Source organism: Phaseolus vulgaris, chromosome 5 (assembly GCF_051622355.1).
Source record: "Phaseolus vulgaris cultivar YP4 chromosome 5, ASM5162235v1, whole genome shotgun sequence".
In the NCBI taxonomy this organism is placed as follows: Eukaryota; Viridiplantae; Streptophyta; class Magnoliopsida; order Fabales; family Fabaceae; genus Phaseolus; species Phaseolus vulgaris.
The window spans coordinates 29,042,466-29,063,326 of record NC_143502.1 but is presented as its reverse complement, the minus strand read 5'-3'; the positions used below and the strand labels follow the sequence as shown (position 1 = coordinate 29,063,326).

Below are 20,861 nucleotides of genomic sequence, written 5' to 3'. Positions count from 1 at the left end.
GGACAATACCTCAGATGTGGTGATTGACCCTTGAGGTCGGAACATTGTGTTCCATTACTCCCAATAGTCCCACATTGCTTAAAAGTCGAGGCCAAAGACAGATTATATACTCATTCCTCCCTTGATGCATTGAGGCGTCCAAAGACGAACCCTCGTTCCCTTAGCCCTCGATTGGGAAGCTTGTTTTGGTATGTCCAATAGTCCTACATCGCTTAAGAGTCGATAAAAACGGACAATACCTTAGTTCTATTTAATAATTTTATTGTAGTGAAATATAAATATTATGACTCATGTATAGATAAATTGTAACATCCCTATTTTTATCCATATTTAATAAATAATATGCAAGCAATATCTAATTAAATATAAACATATACAACACAGGTAAGCTACATTACTATTGTCATCCACACAGTCATGTGCTCTTGATCACAATTTCATCTCATTGCATACTTCATTTAATACATCATTCAATCACATTATATTTTAAACTTTCTAAACAATCAAAATATATCTCAAAATTCACTTAAACACATAACTAAGTTCCTTTAATCACATTTTAAAATAAAATTTAGAATTTTCACTTTAAAAAAACAAGCAATAATAAACTATGCTTTCAAAGGCAAAAATAAAAATTTTAATTTATTTTTAAAAAAAAATTGGCTTGAGCAAAATATTTCTCATTTGAACGAAATTGAACCTAAAGCACCCCAGAATTTCACCATTTTCGCTTGAACAAAATCCCATCTCGTTTTAGTAAAAATGGACCAAAAAGCACCTCAGAATTTACTCCATTTTTGCTTGAACGAGATCCCATCTTGCTTGAGCGAAAATGGACTCGAGAGCACCTCATATTTTCATTCAAGCGAGATATGTAGAAAACAGTTTATAAAATCTGATCTATTTCATATTTTCACCCAAAAATTCTCATTCAAATTGTTATGTTATCAAATATACTAAACCAAAGAAAACAAATTCCCTCCTAGAGTTGGATAATTACTCTAATATAACTATTCTATAAATCTATAATACCACATATTCAATATTTTTAAATCAAAATCAAATGACTAATACTCATCAACATTATCCTTTAAATGATTCATCAAACTCTTTAAATACATTCATTTACTTATTCAAATAAAAAACAATATAATTCTATAACATCTACCATATCTACCATTTCACATTCTAATCTCAATCAACTTCTAATATACTAAAAAACAAGCAATCCTACAAGAAATTTTGAGATTGGTGACCACGTCACCCCCACATCCAGAACTTCTAGCCTAGGGTTCTATTGGAGAATTTAAAACTAACTTCCCTTACCTGAACTTGAGCAGATGCTTACTAAAAGCTCCAAATCTACCAAAAGCTCAAGGGTAGCTTAACCTACACCATAGAGTCCTGATAAAAAAATCTAACTATATCACTAGGACCCTAAGCTAACAGAGATTAACCCTTAAGTTAAAAGAGTCACATGCAAAGCCTAGACAGAGACAAACCTAATAAGTTCAAAATTTGACTCAAATAGAAGAGCAAATATGAACTTACTCTATCAGAGATTATGGTTGGACAATCTTGTAGTCTTTGCGGTCAAGAGTCTAATGATGAACTCTGATCGTCAAGTTGATGAGTGAGGTGATCAGAATCTTATAGAGAAGGCAGAGGAAAAGAAAATGAATTTTTTTATAGAGATGATGATTATTTTTATAATTGACTATAGGAGATTAAAGTGTTTTTCTATAATCTTATAATTGTATATGTATTTTTTGTATTATAATAGTAAATAATTAAAATAATAATAGTATTAATAATAGTAAATAAATTTTATTTATTTTCAACTAAATAACTTATTTTTTTGTCTTTCTCTATATTAAACATAACATTAAAGATTTATTAAGATATACTAAACCAATGATATCTCCCAATAGTAGTTAAAAAAACTCAATGGAGTTAAAGTAAGTAGTTCACTAAATCTTGATCAAAATGCTTGGTGGGAAAAATTCATACTATTTAAAAATAAAATAAAATAAAATTTATAAAATTGAGTTAACTTAAATTTTAAAAATAATGATTTTACAGGTAACTCATTTCGAAATAATAAGCTGATATATTAAGATGGAATACATAATGATTGAAAGGGAAATAATATTACTATATGAAAAATAAAATAGGTTGAATGGGAGCAAATAGAAAAAAGAGGGGCCATCATCATGATTATAAAAACAAGTTATTAGAAGAAAGATCAGAGAATGATATAGACATTTTGGGAGAGGGAGAGAATCCAAATCTATCACTCATCATTTGTGATACATTCACACTATTGACAACCAAAATATTCATGTTGGAAGAGATATCTATCTGGTTTTTGAAGTGTCAAGAATCTAATTCAAAAGTCCATATTGAATAAAAATAATTTTTTTAATAAATATAAAAAAATAAAACTTACAACAAAACCTTGAAGTTTTAAGTTGAAAGATTTATTTTCTGATTTTGGGAATTTATCTTATACTCGTGTCTTATTTGATATTTATGTTGTATTTGTATATCATAATTTATTATAACATGTTTTTTTTTATTCTTAAGACATGCCACTTCAATTTTTTCCCCTAAAAAAACTATTAGCCATTTTTTCCCTACAGTACTACTTTTTTTTTTTTTTTTCATTGAGAGAAGTTGGGGTCCATTGTACATCCCTAACTATGACTTTATTAAGTAGGCACTCTACTTCAACCACATTGGCTTCCCAACAAGATTTTTTGTTAGTTATATATAGTCTGTGTTAAATTAATGCATTTTCAGAGTAGAAATATCATTAAATTATATTCCAATATAAATTAAGTATTAATTCACATTTCAATGTAAAACCATGCACATCACATGGTTGACATCTAGTAATATAATAATAAAGTAGAAAAGTGGAAAAATAACAAACACTCACATATCATTTTGAATATGAAATCTCCAATATGAGTAAAAAAAAGGAATAATACAAATTTGAAACCAAATGATATGGTTAACTTGGAATGATAGGAAAGGAAAGAATATTATAAGAGAATGATGTGATCATGATGAAACTTCAATACATACTAAAATAACATTAACACTCCAGTGACTTTCCACGGCTCACCAAACATATACAAACAAGAACAGAACAACATGTATCATTACATTAAATATAAAACATATATTAAATGCTTCCTGCTACAATAAACTTCAAGGTTTTGTCCAACTCATTGTTCACCATGTGCAACTTCACTCAGACTTGTAAGAAGGATTTGAGTGAACCAAATGATCAATCCTTTTCCTTATTTCATCAGGATTTGCACCCACAATTTTTTCCACAGGAGTTCCTCCACTCAGCAACAGAAAAGTGGGCATGGCTTTGACTTCCATCTTGGAGGCAATTTCCTGAATTGAGGGCACATAATTAATGCACATAAAGTGGATGTCAAAAGGGGTTAAGACAAATATGAACAATCATTCCACTTTCATCATGAAGTTATGCTTATAATCCTTTCCTTCAATTTGCAAGAAAAAGGAAGAAAAGGATGAGAAAGTAGATACTCTAGTTGCAAACACAATGCATTAGAGAGAAAAATTTGAAGATTCTCTGAAAAAGGAATGCATTTAATATAGTATAATCAACAGTTTCATTGGTGTAAGTTAAAGCCCCTTGTGAATATTTTTATTGAAGATTATATTAGAGATAAGATTTAGTTATTATACTATGATTGTTTGTATTAAACGAGAATCACGTGAACTGAAAGTGGGTTTGGATCAGAAAATAAACAATTTGGAAGAATTTTTGTGGAATCCCTTTACTCTATTGACTCTGGATAACAATGCATTTTTTGCCAATTACAGGCACAACACAACACATAAATTAATGAATTGAAATTGGAGATATGTGTTAAAATAAGACCAAACCAAGCATGTAATGTTGTAGCAAACAAATCATGTGTTGTGTCGGAATCAAATTACCTTAACCTCATCCACATCCAATGTCAGAAACAGAACATCTGGATAAGTGGAGGCCAGTTCTTCGAAAACAGGATTCATTACTATAGAAGGCACACACCAGAAAGCAGAGAAATGAACCACAACCTGCAAAATTTCATACAAAGAAAAAAACATAGTTTAAAGCAAATTTATACTGATTTATGCTTGATGATGAATTCACATGAACAAAGGAGACTCACAGAGTACTTTTGATTGGTGGCCTGAGAGATGTAGTGTTCCCATGATTTTTGGGAGTCTATTTTGATAACCTTGGACTTTTTGAGCTTCTCTTTGTCCTCCATTTCTCAATGCTTCTGTTGCTTCTTTGAAAGGTTTATACAAATACAAATGCTCTAGGAGAAAATATTAGAACAACACTGCACTTATCTTATCTTACTAAATAGTTTTTGTTCTCTTGAATAAGTCATTAGGTTTTAGATTGATGTGTATGGGATACAACAAAAATAGTCAAGCTGGGGCCTATGGATTAGCCAATTTTGTGGTTATCATCATGTGCATATGGTTCATGCATTAAATTAAAATATAACACAAGTCTCACTTAGAATATCTGAGAAAAATTTGTAACAGTGAATGATGTCTAGAAATTTGCCAAATCAACTTCTCTTGATGTCTCGTGTAGTGTAGGTTGACACGAATAAAAGCGATATAATCAATGCTGCTATGTTTCACCATCAGAGCACAGAAGAATGGACCGTATACAGTATGAGTAATGAATAACTCAACATACATTGTGATAATGGTCCCATTATATATTTTAAATTAGTTAAAAATTAGTTTTATTTCACGTAGAATTTTAATGTTTTTATCACGTGGCATAAACATCTCATATGTAAAGTTAAATATTTGAGGGTGGTTTCACAGTGACATGAAAAACCAACTAATAAGTTTTGATATCATATTAGAAAATAAATTAAAGTTTAACTCAGCCTCACAAAATCGAAAGTGAGGATTACTCCACTTATACACTCTAAATTAATCTTATCTCTAATGAACTCGTGATCAACACACATTGTTGAAATAAGTAATACATGACATTGAATAACAAAAATTAACAAGTGTCCTTTTGGTCAAAGCTATCATGTGTCTTGAGACTTTGAATATGAAAATGTTATTAATTTCTTATGGTTCACTATTTGGAAGTTTAAGGGTAGAAAATAGCTAACAAAAATATAAAATATATTGGAGATTGTTCTATATCATATATATTCTTACTAGGAGGAAGTGTTGAAGATCTAAGGTGGTAAAGAGATAATTGTGTTGCAAGTCAAGTTATTTAGTATTGACAAAAGATAAGTGACGTGGACAGTGAGTGACTATGTGGAGCATGCTTAGAGGGACACGTGGTCGAGAGAAAGACGAGTAGTCAAGAAGTTAACATAGTCGCCATTCGTTGAAGCGGCGTTCTTTAGTGTACATAGTCCGTTGTCGCTAGAGTTTCATATCATCGCTGTGTTTGAGAATAGAAGATCAAGTGGTCAGGAATCGCCGTAAGAAACACATTGTCGGATGTTTTAGTAAACTTAGTTAAGGCTGTTAGGAGGTTCAGGCGTGTAAACATCATCACAGAACATAGAGGTTAAGATACAAGGTGATCATGTCCTAGCATGAGAAGTGAGTTAGAGGAAGCAGCTTGCTCATCGGTGATGGGGTTTCCCAGAATGGACATTCATTGATAGCGAGGTTTCCTTAGCTAGAACATGCATGGCGTGTCAGTGAAGAAGGTGGCACTTGCGACAGACGATACCACAAAGATGGTGTACTTTGTTGCATCCCGGTACTTGCCTTGTCAGGTGTGCACTCCAGAGTGTGTTACGTGCTAGGTTACTCCTTGTATGGGTAACTTAGTCGCGTACCGAGATACGTAGAAATGACGCTTGAGTTACTTTAGCCCCAGATGATGATGACACATGTAGAGTTGGATACGAGCCACGTGTCCAAAAGTGTAACTGTCTGGAGAGAGAAAATGCCTAGGTATAAAAGCTGAACTTAACAGAATTTCAAGGGGGGGATTCATTACGATTCATTTAAGAGATAGGGCACTTGAGCACGGTTCCACAAGATCCATTTTCTCTGAGTTTTTGGTGTTCCTGCTGTTGACTTGAGCGTCGGAGCGCCACTGGCCGCAGTGGCGTCGTTCTGTAATTTCAGGTTCTCAAAGAGGAAATCTGGAGCGAGGATTTGAAGTGCACGTGGTGTTGAAGCTGGTGAGTGTAGGTCGTGACGAGGCAACATTCTTGCGTTTAGTCAACCGGCTGGATCAATAAGAAAAAGGAAAAAAAGGGAAGGTACACATGAGAAAGACTCTCCAACTCAAGTCAGTTAGAGTTTTTTGGAAATATCAATGTATATAAGTGAGTAAGAAAGATTCAATGTGTACTTTCTGGAAATTATCATATATTTGTAAATCTTCTACGTCCAAATCATTGTCAAGAATATTCAATAGGTATTATGAAACATTATGGATAGATAAATCATGAAATAAGCGATGATCATAGTATGAACTGATCATTATGATTTAATTATCATATTTTTTGAGTGATTATTGATTATTGCGGGTAGTTACCCCTAGTTTGAAATCCAATAAACAGGTGAATAAGCTCAGTTTCGATACACCCAATTGTATCACATTGCTTAGGAGTCAAGGTTAAAGACAATTTAAATACACATATTCCTCTCTTAATCTCTTGAGACACCTTTTAAGGACAAAATCGTGACAGAGTTTCAAACTCCAAAGTGGACAATAGTTGATTGACCCAAACAATGTTATTTAACATATTTAAGGTCGAAACATTGACATCGCCTATGGGGATGAAAAACCTTCTTTCTCACATTGTTAAAGAGTTGATGTTAAGAATAATTTAAATACACATTCCTCCTTTAATTCTCTAATACACTTTTTAAGAACAAAATCTTTACAAAATTTCAAACTATAAAATGAATAATACTTCAAATACAATAATCGAATATAATATCTCAATATAGTTAAGGTTGTAACAATCTCATCAATGTCCCTTTCATCATTTAATGCGTACAAAATGTTATTATTTGTCATTAACCTTATCATTTTACATAGTATATCAAACAAACTTGGGTTTGTGGTATGTAGGGCATTATTGCCCTCAGATTCATGTTTGATATATTTATGTGGCTCTCCATTCATGAAAATTATTGGGTATCAACCTTATCAAGCATTAGAAGGTGATAAGGTAACTTAACCTATTTAATCATACCCAGTTGTTGGATTATACACCAGTTTATTAATTCCACAGTAATCTTAACCTTCTTTTATTTCTTATATATGATTTTGCTTTTTTCTATTTTTTCTGTAATTTTAATATTTTTAAACATTTACAATTTTAATGTTATTTCCGCCTTAAATAATAGCATCATTATCATATCTAAATATTATCTGATGTTTCATGTTTCATATCTCTTTCACTATTTATAATGACATACTAAACATTTCATATTTTCTGTTTAGAGGGACACACAAATATTTTTATATATAAAATTTTAAAAAATAAAAATTTTAAGAATAATTATGATATCTCAAGTTATTATTCATTATCACTATTTTATGGAAAAAAAGGATAAGTTAAAAGAGAAAATATTTATAAATTATCACCTACTTTTAAATGATGTGGAACCTTTAAATATATTGCATCAGATATCATTCTAAATTTTATAAATATTTTTATACTTTAATTAATTAAATATTTTTACAAATATCTTAAATGAATACGTTGGATTTAGAGTTTAATTGAAAAAAAATAAACGAAGTAAAATGCATATAGAATAGATATTAGAGAAACATAATATATCTTCTAAGATATGAAAATTAAAATTTTAAAAAATACTGCCAAATAAAATATTTAGAAAGCTTAAAATTGCAATTTAAAGTTTTTTCATCGTGTAATAAGAATAAAATAGATATCAATTATTTATATTATTAATTTTTAAGTATATTTTCATCTTCGAAATTTAAACACTGGAATTTTCTTTAATATATTTATTTAACTCTTACTTTTATTCATTTTAACATAAGGTTGATATTGTGCGTGATTATTTAATTTCTGACAAGTAAGCTTCTAATAAAGTTTTGTATGAATTAAAAAAAACAGGGACTAAGAAAGTTTTATTCTCTCAAATAAATTAATTTAGTTAATTATAATTTCAAATAATGAAATTTTAAGATAAAAGATTAAAATATTTTTGAAATTTAGACAATTTAATTTACTAAGCTTTATTTTTCCTTGAAATATAATATTTTCATGCATTTGAAAAAAAGGGTTAGTCCAAAATCTAAATAACCTAAGAATGAAAAAAGTTAAGAAAGAACGATATTGATGAGATGTTATTATAGTTTTCCAAATTTCAGCCTCTGAATGATTACATTATTAATTTTGTTAATCATTGATGTTTAGTGAAATGCTTTTATTATTATTTTCAATGAAATATATATTTTTCAACCATACTTTTATTTATAAAAATCAAATATAGGATTTTACTTCAATAAAACGAGATATTCTCTTAAGTTATAATAAATTACGAGTAATTAAAATGCATTAATATTTTAAATTGGTGCAAAAAGAAGACTTAAAAAAATAATTGGGCCACAACATAACAGAACAGGCCCAGCAAACCCATACATGAGATAAATTGAAATTACTATACAATCCTTGATGAGGATAAACATTTTATTGGCACACATTGGATATAAATCACTTGGCAAAGGATATCAGTGATATAACATAAATTTTGTTTTTCCAAGCTTTGATGAACCATCTTTCTGTCTCACACTTCACTCATTTGAGTTCCTTAATCACCATGGCTCCTTTCACAAACTTGCATGGAGGAGTCTCCAAAACCTTAATACCCCTCACATGTCTTCCAAATGCACACAATAGCATAAAAAGAGGACAAGTAGTTGGATTTCTTGGAAGCAAAACACAAGAGGAACCATCAGAATGTCCAGTTCAAGCCACAAGAAGAGCAGCAGCAATAGGGCTTGCCACTCTAGTGCTCACATGGCCATTCAATGACAAGATTTCATTAGCCAAAGATAATGGTTTCTGGGTTGAAGATCACCCTCTTCCTCGACTAACTGTCACTAACAGTAAGCTCTCTTGTAACTATAGTTTAAACACATAGTTACATACATGGCAAATAAAATGAGTTCAAATTTGGCTTTCATTGCATATTGGGACAATAGTACTTTTTTATTTTACCCTCTAAAATCTGCATCTTGTATTCTAAAAGATGAAGTAAGATACAATAAGTATTGGCTAACAAAGGAACAGTTCAAATTTTCAATAATTTCATTATTTATTCTACTCACACTTCTTTCTTTCAATTATTACGGTATTTTATTGTTTAACCTGCTAAGAATGTGTACAGATACTATGAAAACTTCTTACATGACTTAATAATCATACATGTTAGTTTTGTTCATTTTTACAATAACTGTCTTAAAAATGATTTCTGATACAGTTTTTTCTTTTAGTTAATAGTGTAAAAATTGTTGTACTCACAATTGGGTAGACATTAAACTACCTAAATTTTGTACTGCAAGTTTTGATGAGTAAAATAGGGCATTTCATATCTTCTGATGTGAATGTTTATTATTTGGTTAGATATTGCAAATGAGAAAACGGGGACACGTTCTTTTCTTAAAAGGGGATTGTTCATGCCAAATATTGGACTGAAAGGAAGTGTGCAAAGGATAAAGCATTATTCCTTTGATCTTCTAGCGATGGCAGATTTGGTACATGCAGACACACTCAACTATGTGAGGAAGTACCTAAGACTCAAGTCTACCATCATATACTATGATTTTGACAAGCTTATCTCTGCCACTCCAGTGGATGATGAAAAGCAGCAACTAACTGATATGGCTAACAAATTGTTTGATAATTTTGAAAGGGTAATACTCTTTCTTTTTCTCCCCAATCAAAATTATGTGTTTTATCAGTTATTATGCTATAATAGTAGCTGGACTAATTGTCAAAGTGACTTTGTGATTCAATGACAGCTTGAAGAAGCTTCAAGGAATAAAAGTCTACCTGAGACACAATCATGCTATCAGGAAACTGAAGTTTTGCTTAGAGAGGTCATGGACCGGATGGATGTACTGTACGAAACAATTTGACATGATCTTAACCAAGCTGTGTTACTATTTCTCTTGTCAAAAACCAATTATACGTTTTTGATGTAAAATACTGATTCCAAGAGAAGGGCTGCTCATCAAGAACATAGGAAGATGTTAATAGGTGCCTTTCAGAAGAATTGCAAATGTATGATAGTGTCAAGTACTATTACAGTAATTTCATTTATTGATGGATGTGTATCACCACCCTAGCCATTATATGATGTCTGCATTATACTTTAGAAACATGCTAATGCTACCTTACACCCAAATGGCATACTTGATGCTTGAGTGAAAACCAATCCAACAATTTTTAAGAACACAAAAGTACAGAAGCACGTGACTATCTCCACAGTATAGAATGTAAACAATTTCGAGAGTGAATTTAGTACGTCTGATTTATAAAACATTCTCGAAGATAACAATGATTATCACTTTGATTCTTACACGTTTGACAAAATTAAATACTCCAAAAATGTCCAAGACTGACAAGTATAAGAACAAGCTGAATTTTCCAAAAGAACTATAATAATGAGAAATCTCTTTTTAACTAAATGAATACTTAGTAACTTCTTTACTATACATTACAATCTATAGAGGTGATGTAACATCACTGATGTTAGAATTGGAGTTATTTTGGCTATAGTAGCGATTACACAAATAGGTTAAACAATATATTCATTCATTCATTGATGTATGGAAAGATTAGAAATAGGTCAAGCGAGATTCTATAGGACGTCCATTGGTGTGGCGGCGTGGTGTTCCAATTTCACATGCATTAACTCTTGATGCAAACCGGAGAGAGCATAGTGACTCTCCTGCTGAAGCTTGGTCCGGAGAGATGTTAACAAACATCAATGTTTTTGAGTCCCCACCTAGACAAGGCTGTTCACCATCGAGCACAGCAAATTAGATCACCTCAAATGATTACAAGACAACAAAGAAGCAATCAATATAGTAAAATTGTCAAATCTGCTGCATTGCAATTTTTGTTGAACATTCAACTGATTGCCTATCTAATATCCCAGCTACATGACATGATTTCTTTGGTTTTCTATAGATGAAATATAATTTAGTTATGAAATAGTTTCTTGTATAGAAATTACAATAAAGGGATACTAATAATGTTATACCATTCAAATATATGCTTCAACAAGGCGAGAAAATTATGAGACTGTGTTGAATTTAATATACGGTAAACAACTATGTACTACAGATTATTTTAAAATAAGAACAAAAAATAATCACCTGAAGTAGGTATGTTAGCTTTGAGTTCCTGAATGGGATATGATCCTCCTTCTTGGCCAAGGCAAATATGACATCACTTAATGATGACAGACTTTTATTTATTGCCTAATTACAAGAGAAGGAAAGTTTAGATTGATAGAAAGCAAATAAGTATAGCTATTTGAAATACAAAACATCATGAATTTACATACTTGGGTTTCTTTCAATCGGTCCCCGGTTGAGCCACTCCTCGAAAGACGCTCACTCCCAGCAAGATCAATGAGATTTAGAATTCCTTGTACTTGTTGGTCAGTGCTCTAGCAGAACAACACAGGTTGCAATTTGAATGCATGTCAGAATGTTTCAGAGTGCATTAAATGGTTCAATTTTCATCAGAGGAGAAACAACCATACCTCATTCACACCATAGATTCGAAGAGTGAATACAAAATGACTTCTAGAAGATTGTTCATTCATCTGAGTTTTGCCCACGGATCTAAAAGAAAAACAAATACATTTAAATTCAACAACTACAGGCAAAGGATTTTAACTTCTAGAAGTGTATCAAAATATTTTGTTGCACTAGAACTATGTCCTTTTTTTCCCAAAATTAGTAGTTCATTTGTCTCTTGATCCTATACTATGAATCACAGGGATGTGCAATATAACGTGGCCATAATATCTACATTGAATAAGAGCAATAGAAACCTATAAGGAACCTTATGAAGTAATTACCTGCTATTAGCAGCTTGATTTAAAAGAAATGCAACCTCCTTTACACTCTGAACATCCACTACCGTGAGTTCAGAAACGTGTGTATTTCCATTGGCGTCATGTTTGATGGAGTATTGCTTTCCAGGAGTACCATTTTCCACACGTGTTGGTGTTCCATCTGATGATGACTTATTTGTAGATAACAAATCACGAATGGTTTCATTGTATATTTCCAACATTGACACCTGTTAGTTTTTAAGAAGCAAAAACCTTCTTAGACCTTAACATCACAGTTTATGTTCCACGAATAAAGAAAACTGTACTCTTTATCACCTGCATTTCATATTTCCAGCCTTGGGGTTTCTGAGACTGTTTTGCTTGAAATATTTGTTCTAGCGAACGAGGGATCAAGCCCTTCTCTTCTGGATGTCCAGGTCTGCCCATCATTGTATAAGTTTTCCCTGACCCTGTCTGACCATAGGCAAAAATACAAACCTGGAAAAGAAAATGTCCATTATATCACATTATAAATCAAAACTTGAAAGCCTTTTTGATTAGTTTTGTTCCATATCTGACTAGCAATTACTCAATTGTCAGCAGTTGTGCAATCTATATAATATGATTTTGAAACAATATATAAGGAATAAGAGACAAACTGTAAGAGATTACCTTATAACCATCAAGAGCACTTTGCACAAGCTGTGAAATTTCAATAAAAACTTCTTCTTGTAATGCATCAGGTGCAAAAACTTTATCAAATGTGAATGAATGTTTTTGGCCTAAAACAGAAATAGCAATATAAGTTACTACATAGTTAAGTAATAAAATATAACAAGCATACATCAATCAGAAAAAAGAGCAACTTCAAGGTTAGTATCATGAGACTTACCACTTTGCGTCAATTCGATGCCCCGTCCAGAAGCTTCCATTGATGTGGGATAAGAAATAACCTTTCCTTCTGTGCTACAAACCTCATCAGGTAACAAAGGCCGCACTCTACAGAACACACGGATGTTCCCTTTCAGTTCCTGTAAAAAACAGATATTAGTATGGTGTGGATGTTGTTTTATTTTTTTCCATAATCAACAATATTTGGCTCAGGGAATTACCAAAATCGTATTGTGTAATTCTTTCCTCAGCTTTTCCCCTACTATAACTTTATATTCTGCATCTTCCAGACGTCTTTGCAACTCATATACAAGCTTTTGTTGCCCTTCAAATTCTGTTCTTGTCTCACTTGCAGATATGTCAGAAACCTAATAAGGAACAAAATACAATGTATCATATCACAAGTCCAATGGGACTTCCTTTTCTTTTAACCTTATGCCTAATTCATTACCTGCAGTTTTTCCTCTGCAATGGTGAGCTTCTCTTGCAGCATCTTTATCCGCTCATCTTGCAAAGCACATTTTGCCTGTGCAGAAAAATAATCAGATTTCTACAATAATAAGAGAATGTGACATTTGTTGAAAAGAACAAGATTAAACCAACCTCCACTTCATTTGTTTTTATGGTCAAGTTATTCAGTTCAGAGCAGGACTTCTCCGTAGAACCTTTAGACTTCTCTAATTCTGAAGTCAAAGTTTGCACTTGAGATAGTTGGCGGTCCCGATCATCCCTCACTTGTTGCAGCTCAACACGAAGAGATCCAACTTCACTGGCCAAGGCATCCTTCTGTTTCGTGGCCTCTTCTTGAGAAGACTAGTAAAACAACCAATGAAACTACGTAAGATACTAGTTGCATGGTAAGTAAAATGTGTTCCTGAAATTCCAAGGAAGGATAATAATAACATGTCCGCATTTACTTATGATTAGAAATAAAGAAGAAAATACAGAAGAAAGATAAAATGCATATTACTTGTAGGTATCAACTATTATTGCTCTCTTAACCATGGCTACTTGAATTTGAATTTAAAACAGTTCAGACTCCAGAGCAGCAAACTCACCATAGACAAAGTAAGCTGGCCCTTTAACATAGTAAGGTTCTCCACTACCGTAGCTTTCTCTTTTTCCACCTGCTTAAGTTCAGTTTCAACTGAAGAAAGCTCTGAATGAAGTTTTCCATTGTACTGCTGCAAGCTCGTTATGTAATCTTGTAACCGCTTATACATGTCATTGAGTGATGATATCTGTAGAAATCCATTGATGTGGACATTTAGATATAAGAATAATTCCTGACACAACTAACAGTACAAGACAAGAAGCATAAAAAATATTGAATTGAGACTTTGATATTATTTTACCTTCTGATTTGCACTTTGGAGGTCCCGTTGTGCTCTCCCAAGATCTTCCTGTAGTGTATTCTGTGACCTCTCAAAGTTCAGCCTGGCCTCTCTCTCCTTAACAAGATTTTCTGCTGCTGCCTAGTGTTTTCAGAGATAATGAGTATAAATTATTATCAAATATTAACCTTTCCGTAGCATTTTGCTTCACCCATGAAATTCCACTGACTTGACTTGAAAATCTCACTTACTGTTTTTTCTGATTCTTCCTTCACTAATTTCTCTTGTAAAGAAGTGCAATTCCGTCTCATTTCAACAATAATTGAGTTTAGTTCATCTTCCTTGATTTTTAGTAACAACTCTGCAATTAAATAAATCTAACTGCATTAGTCCAGAAACTTGATAATGCTTTTCCAAACAAGGAAAGGAGAAACAATCTCAACCTATCTCTTTGCATTTTTGCTGGGCTAATTCCAATGAACTCTTCAATTTTTCTTGCTCTAGTGAGTAGCTAATCTCAAGGTCTTGGAACCACCTGATGCAAACCTTCAGCCTTTTTATATAATCCATCATATTTTCACATCTTTCCTAAGAGCACAAAACCTGATGTTAACATAAGGCAATGATAACTAACCAAGCAGTAATTCAAGTAGAACTACCATATATACAAGTATACCCTAATTAAGGACCAAAACCTTGGCAACCCTTGGATCTCAAACATAAATAGCCAATGCCAACAACCTAGAAATAAAATACATATCACACAAACTCAATGACCATTAAGCCAAGCCACAGACTTCAACTAACCTTATAATTAAATCTGTCTTTCCTTTTGGCCTTTTCATTCAGCAGGGCCTCCACATCCTCCCTGGTGAACTCTATAATGCCATAATCTGAGCCAGCATTGCTTGGTGGAGCACTACTAGGGCCAAGATCATGGCCACCATTTACAACCCCAAAAGCTGGCCTTGTTCTTCCGTTAATAGGAGTTCCCACCATCTCTTCTTTCTGACCCAGCTCGCTGGTCTTTGTCTATGAGGAGCTCATTACCCACAAACTGGGAAAACCACAACAAAAAGATAACTTTTTTAACCGTGATATTTAACTTGCACTGAGAAAATGTTACGGGAAACTAACAAACACAACCCCGTGACTGAAACTCGGGTGAAAAAGGGAAAAACAAATCATGGGCATGAGAAAAGAAGGTACCTTTGAACCTTGAAGAGGTTGAAGGTGTGTATGTGAATGATGGTTGGCATCAGTCTCCGTTTTGACGCTCACCACTCCACTAACTGCAGTAAAGAGAGAAAGAAAGAACTAGTATTGTGGGGTCATGTCATGGATTGTGTTGAAAGCTAACAAGAGATGAAAGAAGTTGCTTTAGGAAGAAGAGATTGGTGATAATCCACACACACACAAACACAAAAGAGCATAAAGAGAGAGGAGAAAGAAAAATGGAGGTGGATCCTTAAAAAGAAAAAAAGAGGTGAAAAAGTGTTAATGGATTGTTGTTATTGTTGTGTTGGTAAGTGGACTTCCAATGAATTGTAGATCTGTGTTGTGTTGTGTTTGGTACTGTTTGTCAGTGAGGACTTACTTTAGATTTTTTACTGCCTCACATTTTCAACTTTTTAAATCACCTCCTGCCCATCACGTGTAAGATTCGTTTTTCCATGCAATACATTAATTACCCCAAGAAATTTAAATTTAAATATTTACTAAACTTTATGTCTTCTCACTTATTTTAAATAATTTTATGCAAGTTATTTTTTTTTATACCATATCAGGGAAGTTAAATATTTATTTTCTAAATATTTAACACAACTGCATATTATCTGTTAACATTAAAGAATCTTATACAAACTACATGTATTGCCTTTGTTGTATTGTTATAAAGAGGGTTAAACTGAAACTTATTAAATACCAGTTGATGAAGACTTCAACAAATTGAAAAAGGATGTGTAATATTTGCTTGAAAGTGATGGTTTGGTAGCACTGAAGTTACCTTCAGGAATACGAAATGCTTTCATTTACCTTAGATTCATATATAATCTTTTACAAAATAAATAGCTAAACCATATAAAACCTCTTGTTTTTTTCATTTTAATATCTATTTGTCTATGATTTTTGAAAGCTAGCAGTGATGTCGCGTGATACATTATTATAATCCCAACGTTTGGATTACAAAAAATGATGAAGACACATCTAAAAAAGTGGAACTGGGTGAATTTTTTTTCTGTACCAATAATTTTTTTCTCAGCATTTTAACTAAACTGCTACAACAGTTGTGTGTTTTTTCCATCACACAAGATGATTAGGGAGAAAGAAACATTTTCTTGATGGTAATTTTATTCCCAAACTGCAGGAGCAACAGACCTTAGACAAGTGACACAAATAAATGAATAAAATCCATTTCAACAGTCTTTAAATAAATAAAAAAGAATAAATTAATTACCTTATTAGTTCATTCTGCTGCTGTAGCAGGATCCAACAGAACATCATCCAAATCCTAATAATTAATTAAATCCAAACTTTTGCAGCCTTCTTAGACCACTAAACAATTATCTGAGTTGTGTCAGAAGCGAGTTAAGAATTTACACTTTGCCAAGAGAGGTTAATTAGCCTGCACACCCTTTGCCAAGTGCCAAGTTATGAAAGGGGAAACAGTGAAGAAGGTACCATACATGACTCAACACAAGTAGTTGTTTGTTGGTGTTTCCATTCACTTCTTGGTACTCAGCTGCATTCCTTGTCCTTTTCTTATGACCCCCTCTTTTCTTTGAGCCTTCTTCTTCAACTATGCTTCTTGATTTGACTTATCCTCCTCCCTCTATGCACCAAAAGAAAGTTTGTCCTAAGCGTGTTCATTGCATTCCATTGCATTGCATTGCTACAATAATATATATAGTGGACATCATTGTCCATGTTAAGTAGAATAAAGCTCAAAATTCTTTGTGTCACGATCTCACTCTAGATGTTCGGATCTTGCCCTTTGGCACTGTCGGCAAAATTACAAGGGAATAATAATAGATCAATCACACACCATTTGCTTGGTCTTGCTTTGCATAAATTCTCATTAAGTATTGGTCTGTGTTACCACAAATGAAAGTGCGTTTAGGAAATTTTTGGTGATTTTAGGCTTGTCACAAATACTATTTTAACCACATAATTTTCCTTTGCTAGATTGCCAAGCAATTCCGTGCTTGATTCTTAAGTATGTGGAAAGGTTAATTAAGTCTTTGTTGGAGGCAGCAAGGAATATTATCAGTTAGGTGTGATGAGTAATAACTACATAATTGCTTAGTAAGTATTGCATATTTATTGTTCCATCGGCTCATTGATCTACCAATAACTATTGACATTGTAATTATCATTTGGGTGTATAATACAAAGCTCTTGGTCACACATAAGTTTCTACATATAACAAAGAGCACATGTAGCTTAAAATTTGTTGGTTTATAAATGGTATATGGCATCATTTTTTTTTATGTGTGGCCCTTTGACTTTCACATGATCATTGAGTAAACTAAGTTTGATTATTCACTTTAGCTTTTGGGGTTAATGTTAGTTTAACAATTCCAAGGTAGTGTGGGACAAAATGAGTAGACTAATTAAAACTGAAATCAACTCAAGTAGAGAATTTTGGTTGCACTTGTTGGCCTGCAGTAATCTGAACAGTGACTTCTCCAAGTGTCATGAATTGAAGATTATCCTGAAACCTAGCTAGTACTTTACAATGAAAGTTGAACCTTGGTTTGACCAAACTGAAGCCATATCTGAGTGTTTTGGTCTGCTTGGTTTTGCTCTAGGGAACCTGGATGATGAAACCAACATGGAATTTGGAATTCTCTTGTTTGTTTATCTTTAGACATTTATTATGGTTTCAAAATTAAAGCTTATCACACAATAAAAAAAAAAACTCTGAAATAAAAATCAATTTTAAAAATAAGAAATAAATAATTACTATAGTAACTAAATTAAAGACATTTTAAAAGTAAATAAAAAATTGATTTCTAAATTAGTTTTTATTATTGTTAAATAGTTTTTAAATTGGTATCTAATTAGCTATCAGGTTTTAACTACCAATTATTTATATTCTAAATTTGGTAACAAAATCATTAGTTGCTAATTAGATACAAATTTAAAAATCATTTAACAATAATAAAAATTAATTTAGAAATTAAAAGTGTTTTTAGTTTCTAAAATGATCTCTAATGTAGTCATTATAGCAACTAATTATTATTTTTTCTTTTAAAATTGATTTTTATTTCATGATTTCCTTACAGTGAGATAAGATATATTTCACTCCTTTAATTTTGGGCTTAATCTTAAATTTTCTCTTAATTTATTATATATTTATGATAAAAAAAATTGAAAATGAAGGAAATGAAGTCAGCATTCAACACAAAGACTTGATCAATCTCATGATTTTCTTGCTCAATCATTTATGACTTTAACTGTTTTCAGTTCATAATTTCATTTCATTTTCTGAAAGTAAAAAACAAAATCTTATCATATCATATTTATTGCTATTAAATTATTATAATTACTTCATTTAATTTTATTTTCCAATATTTTAGATATCAAATAAATAGAAAAGACAAATTAAAATTTTCTTTTGAATTATTTTTTTTTATAAATTCTTAATTGAAATATCTAAAAAACATTTGAATTATATTTTATAATTTTAAAATATACTAACACCCATAAAATAAACTAAATTTAGAGAGAGTGAAATGTGTTAAAAGAGTCGAACAAAACAAGTTTGAAAACGTAATTCACTCGGTATTCAAAAACTCTGAAAACCATGAAAAGGCAAATTTGTCTTCATCGCATATTTAACATTTCAAAATTCAAAGATTTTAATTCAGAATCGACGATATTTGAACAGAAATTTATTTGATCATTCGCTAATTAATCTTATATATTCTCATCCATTATCCATAAACATACAATAGAAATAAGATATTATATTTGTTTTATAGAATAATTCCAAATGAAAATAACATGGGGATGTAGCTCATATGGTAGAGCGCTCGCTTAGCATGCGAGAGGTACTGGTAACATTTCTTTGGTGTATTCTGATGAAGAAGAAAAAACAGTAACATTGTTTTTGCAAGAAATTCTTCCTTTTGATTATTTTACACGAAACAGTTGAGTTGTCTCTGTCAGTGTCATTTGGCAAGCCGTTAAATGTGTCTTACAAAGTTTATGGCTTACACGTAACTGTGTCCAATTAATGCCATTTACATGTTCGGGAAAAAACTGCCTCTGGGACAGTTATATTTTCAGAAATCATACGCAACCAGGTGTATTGGGCCTCTTCATTGATAAGGTTGTCTCAAAAAGTTTCAGCTCTTTATGCTATATAATTGCTATACATTGCCTTCTTTGTATTTAACAAGTGCCCATAAGAGATGAAATTCCCCTCCCTTGTTAACATTTTTGTGAGGGTGCCTTAGTATTAAGCTATATCAAAAATGGTTTAGAAGATATAATTTAATCATGTAAAACCTACTTTGTAAGGGGAGTTTGTCTTCACTTACTTATTTAGCTGATATGGAATCTTTGCCGGGTTTTAATTAATCAGTAGTGTTTTAGGGTCCATTTGTCCTAATAGCCCTTTTCGTTACACACCAAAATTAAGATTTATATAGTTCATGGATGCAATGTTCTTTTCGTATAACTATTTGAAGTTGGGAATAGTATATTTTGTCATTGAGTTTTCTGGCTTTCATTAGGTCTGATGATTCTTTCAATTTTCATGTTGTTTTGCTCCAATCCTTCATGAAAGTCGTCATTATTATGCAATTTGTGAATCAGGTAAATTTGGACGAGTAGTGCTTGTCATGGTGTTTTTTTATCTCGTTTCCTTTGTTGCTACCTGATGTGAGGGCACAATTTTCAATGCTTAATTGATCATCATAATGAATTATTGACCCTCTAAAATGAGATGGACAATGGCAGTGAGAAAATTGCATGACACTGTTCAAGATACTTAGAATTGTGTTATTCACACAGTATTGTACAACAACATTTCTTTGTCTATTACATCACATTATTACTTACAAAATAATGTTTCCTTTATGTTGCAAGTGGATAAGTAAAACCAGGTGCCCCTGAAGACAATGCAAGAGATTATTAGGAGTAGAAAACATGTGTGACTTGTGGTGCCTAATCTTGTTAAGTTTTGCAGGTAAAACAGCTGTCGGATTATAATTCCTTTAAATGTCATGAGGCTCACGTTCAACTAACAATAAATTTTTACAACCAACCCATTTACTCAATCATGAATGTCTTTTGAAATGTGCATGCACAATGGAGTTGTGATGATTAATATACATGTCCATGGACTTGTTAAGAATGAGAATTGCTGCTTTACCCATTGCATATTTTTATGAAACAAATGTTTATGTAACTTCAAGCATATATAATTTTGTTTGCGTCATTAAATGCTGTTCTGTTGCCTGTGCATCTAGAAATTGAGGATTGGCCTTCACTATATAAAATATATGTATATATAAAGATATA

The 20,861-nt window shown here is 32.0% G+C and overlaps 3 protein-coding genes across 4 annotated transcripts; 1 reads left to right on the top strand and 2 right to left on the bottom strand.

Moving 5' to 3' along the window:
- Positions 1–3,027: 3,027 nt before the first annotated feature.
- On the bottom strand, positions 3,028–4,472 carry LOC137835335 (thioredoxin-like protein CXXS1). Its single transcript, XM_068643805.1, has 3 exons — positions 4,203–4,472; positions 3,985–4,107; positions 3,028–3,411 (listed from the first exon to the last, which is right to left on the bottom strand). Exons 1-3 carry the CDS (start codon positions 4,302–4,304, stop codon positions 3,256–3,258), a joined length of 381 nt encoding a protein of 126 aa, XP_068499906.1. The 5' UTR covers positions 4,305–4,472; the 3' UTR covers positions 3,028–3,255.
- A 4,278-nt stretch (positions 4,473–8,750) lies between these two features.
- On the top strand, positions 8,751–10,387 carry PNSL3 (PsbQ-like 1). The gene is made up of 3 exons (XM_068643804.1): positions 8,751–9,139; positions 9,657–9,946; positions 10,055–10,387. Exons 1-3 carry the CDS (start codon positions 8,800–8,802, stop codon positions 10,169–10,171), a joined length of 747 nt encoding a protein of 248 aa, XP_068499905.1. The 5' UTR covers positions 8,751–8,799; the 3' UTR covers positions 10,172–10,387.
- Positions 10,388–10,678: 291 nt separating this feature from the next.
- Positions 10,679–17,206, bottom strand: ATK3 (kinesin 3). 2 transcript variants are annotated; one of them, XM_068643803.2, is made up of 19 exons: positions 17,015–17,206; positions 16,786–16,895; positions 15,540–15,622; positions 15,138–15,387; positions 14,774–14,918; positions 14,582–14,691; positions 14,352–14,471; positions 14,055–14,237; positions 13,600–13,809; positions 13,448–13,522; positions 13,218–13,364; positions 12,998–13,136; positions 12,778–12,887; positions 12,442–12,603; positions 12,130–12,353; positions 11,809–11,890; positions 11,608–11,712; positions 11,417–11,521; positions 10,679–11,053 (listed from the first exon to the last, which is right to left on the bottom strand). In XM_068643803.2, exons 4-19 carry the CDS (start codon positions 15,327–15,329, stop codon positions 10,874–10,876), a joined length of 2,289 nt encoding a protein of 762 aa, XP_068499904.1. In that variant the 5' UTR covers positions 15,330–15,387; positions 15,540–15,622; positions 16,786–16,895; positions 17,015–17,206; the 3' UTR covers positions 10,679–10,873. The 2 variants fall into 2 exon arrangements, with proteins under 2 accessions (XP_068499904.1, XP_068499903.1); XM_068643802.2 differs by having other exon boundaries at positions 16,786–17,206.
- Positions 17,207–20,861: the final 3,655 nt, after the last annotated feature.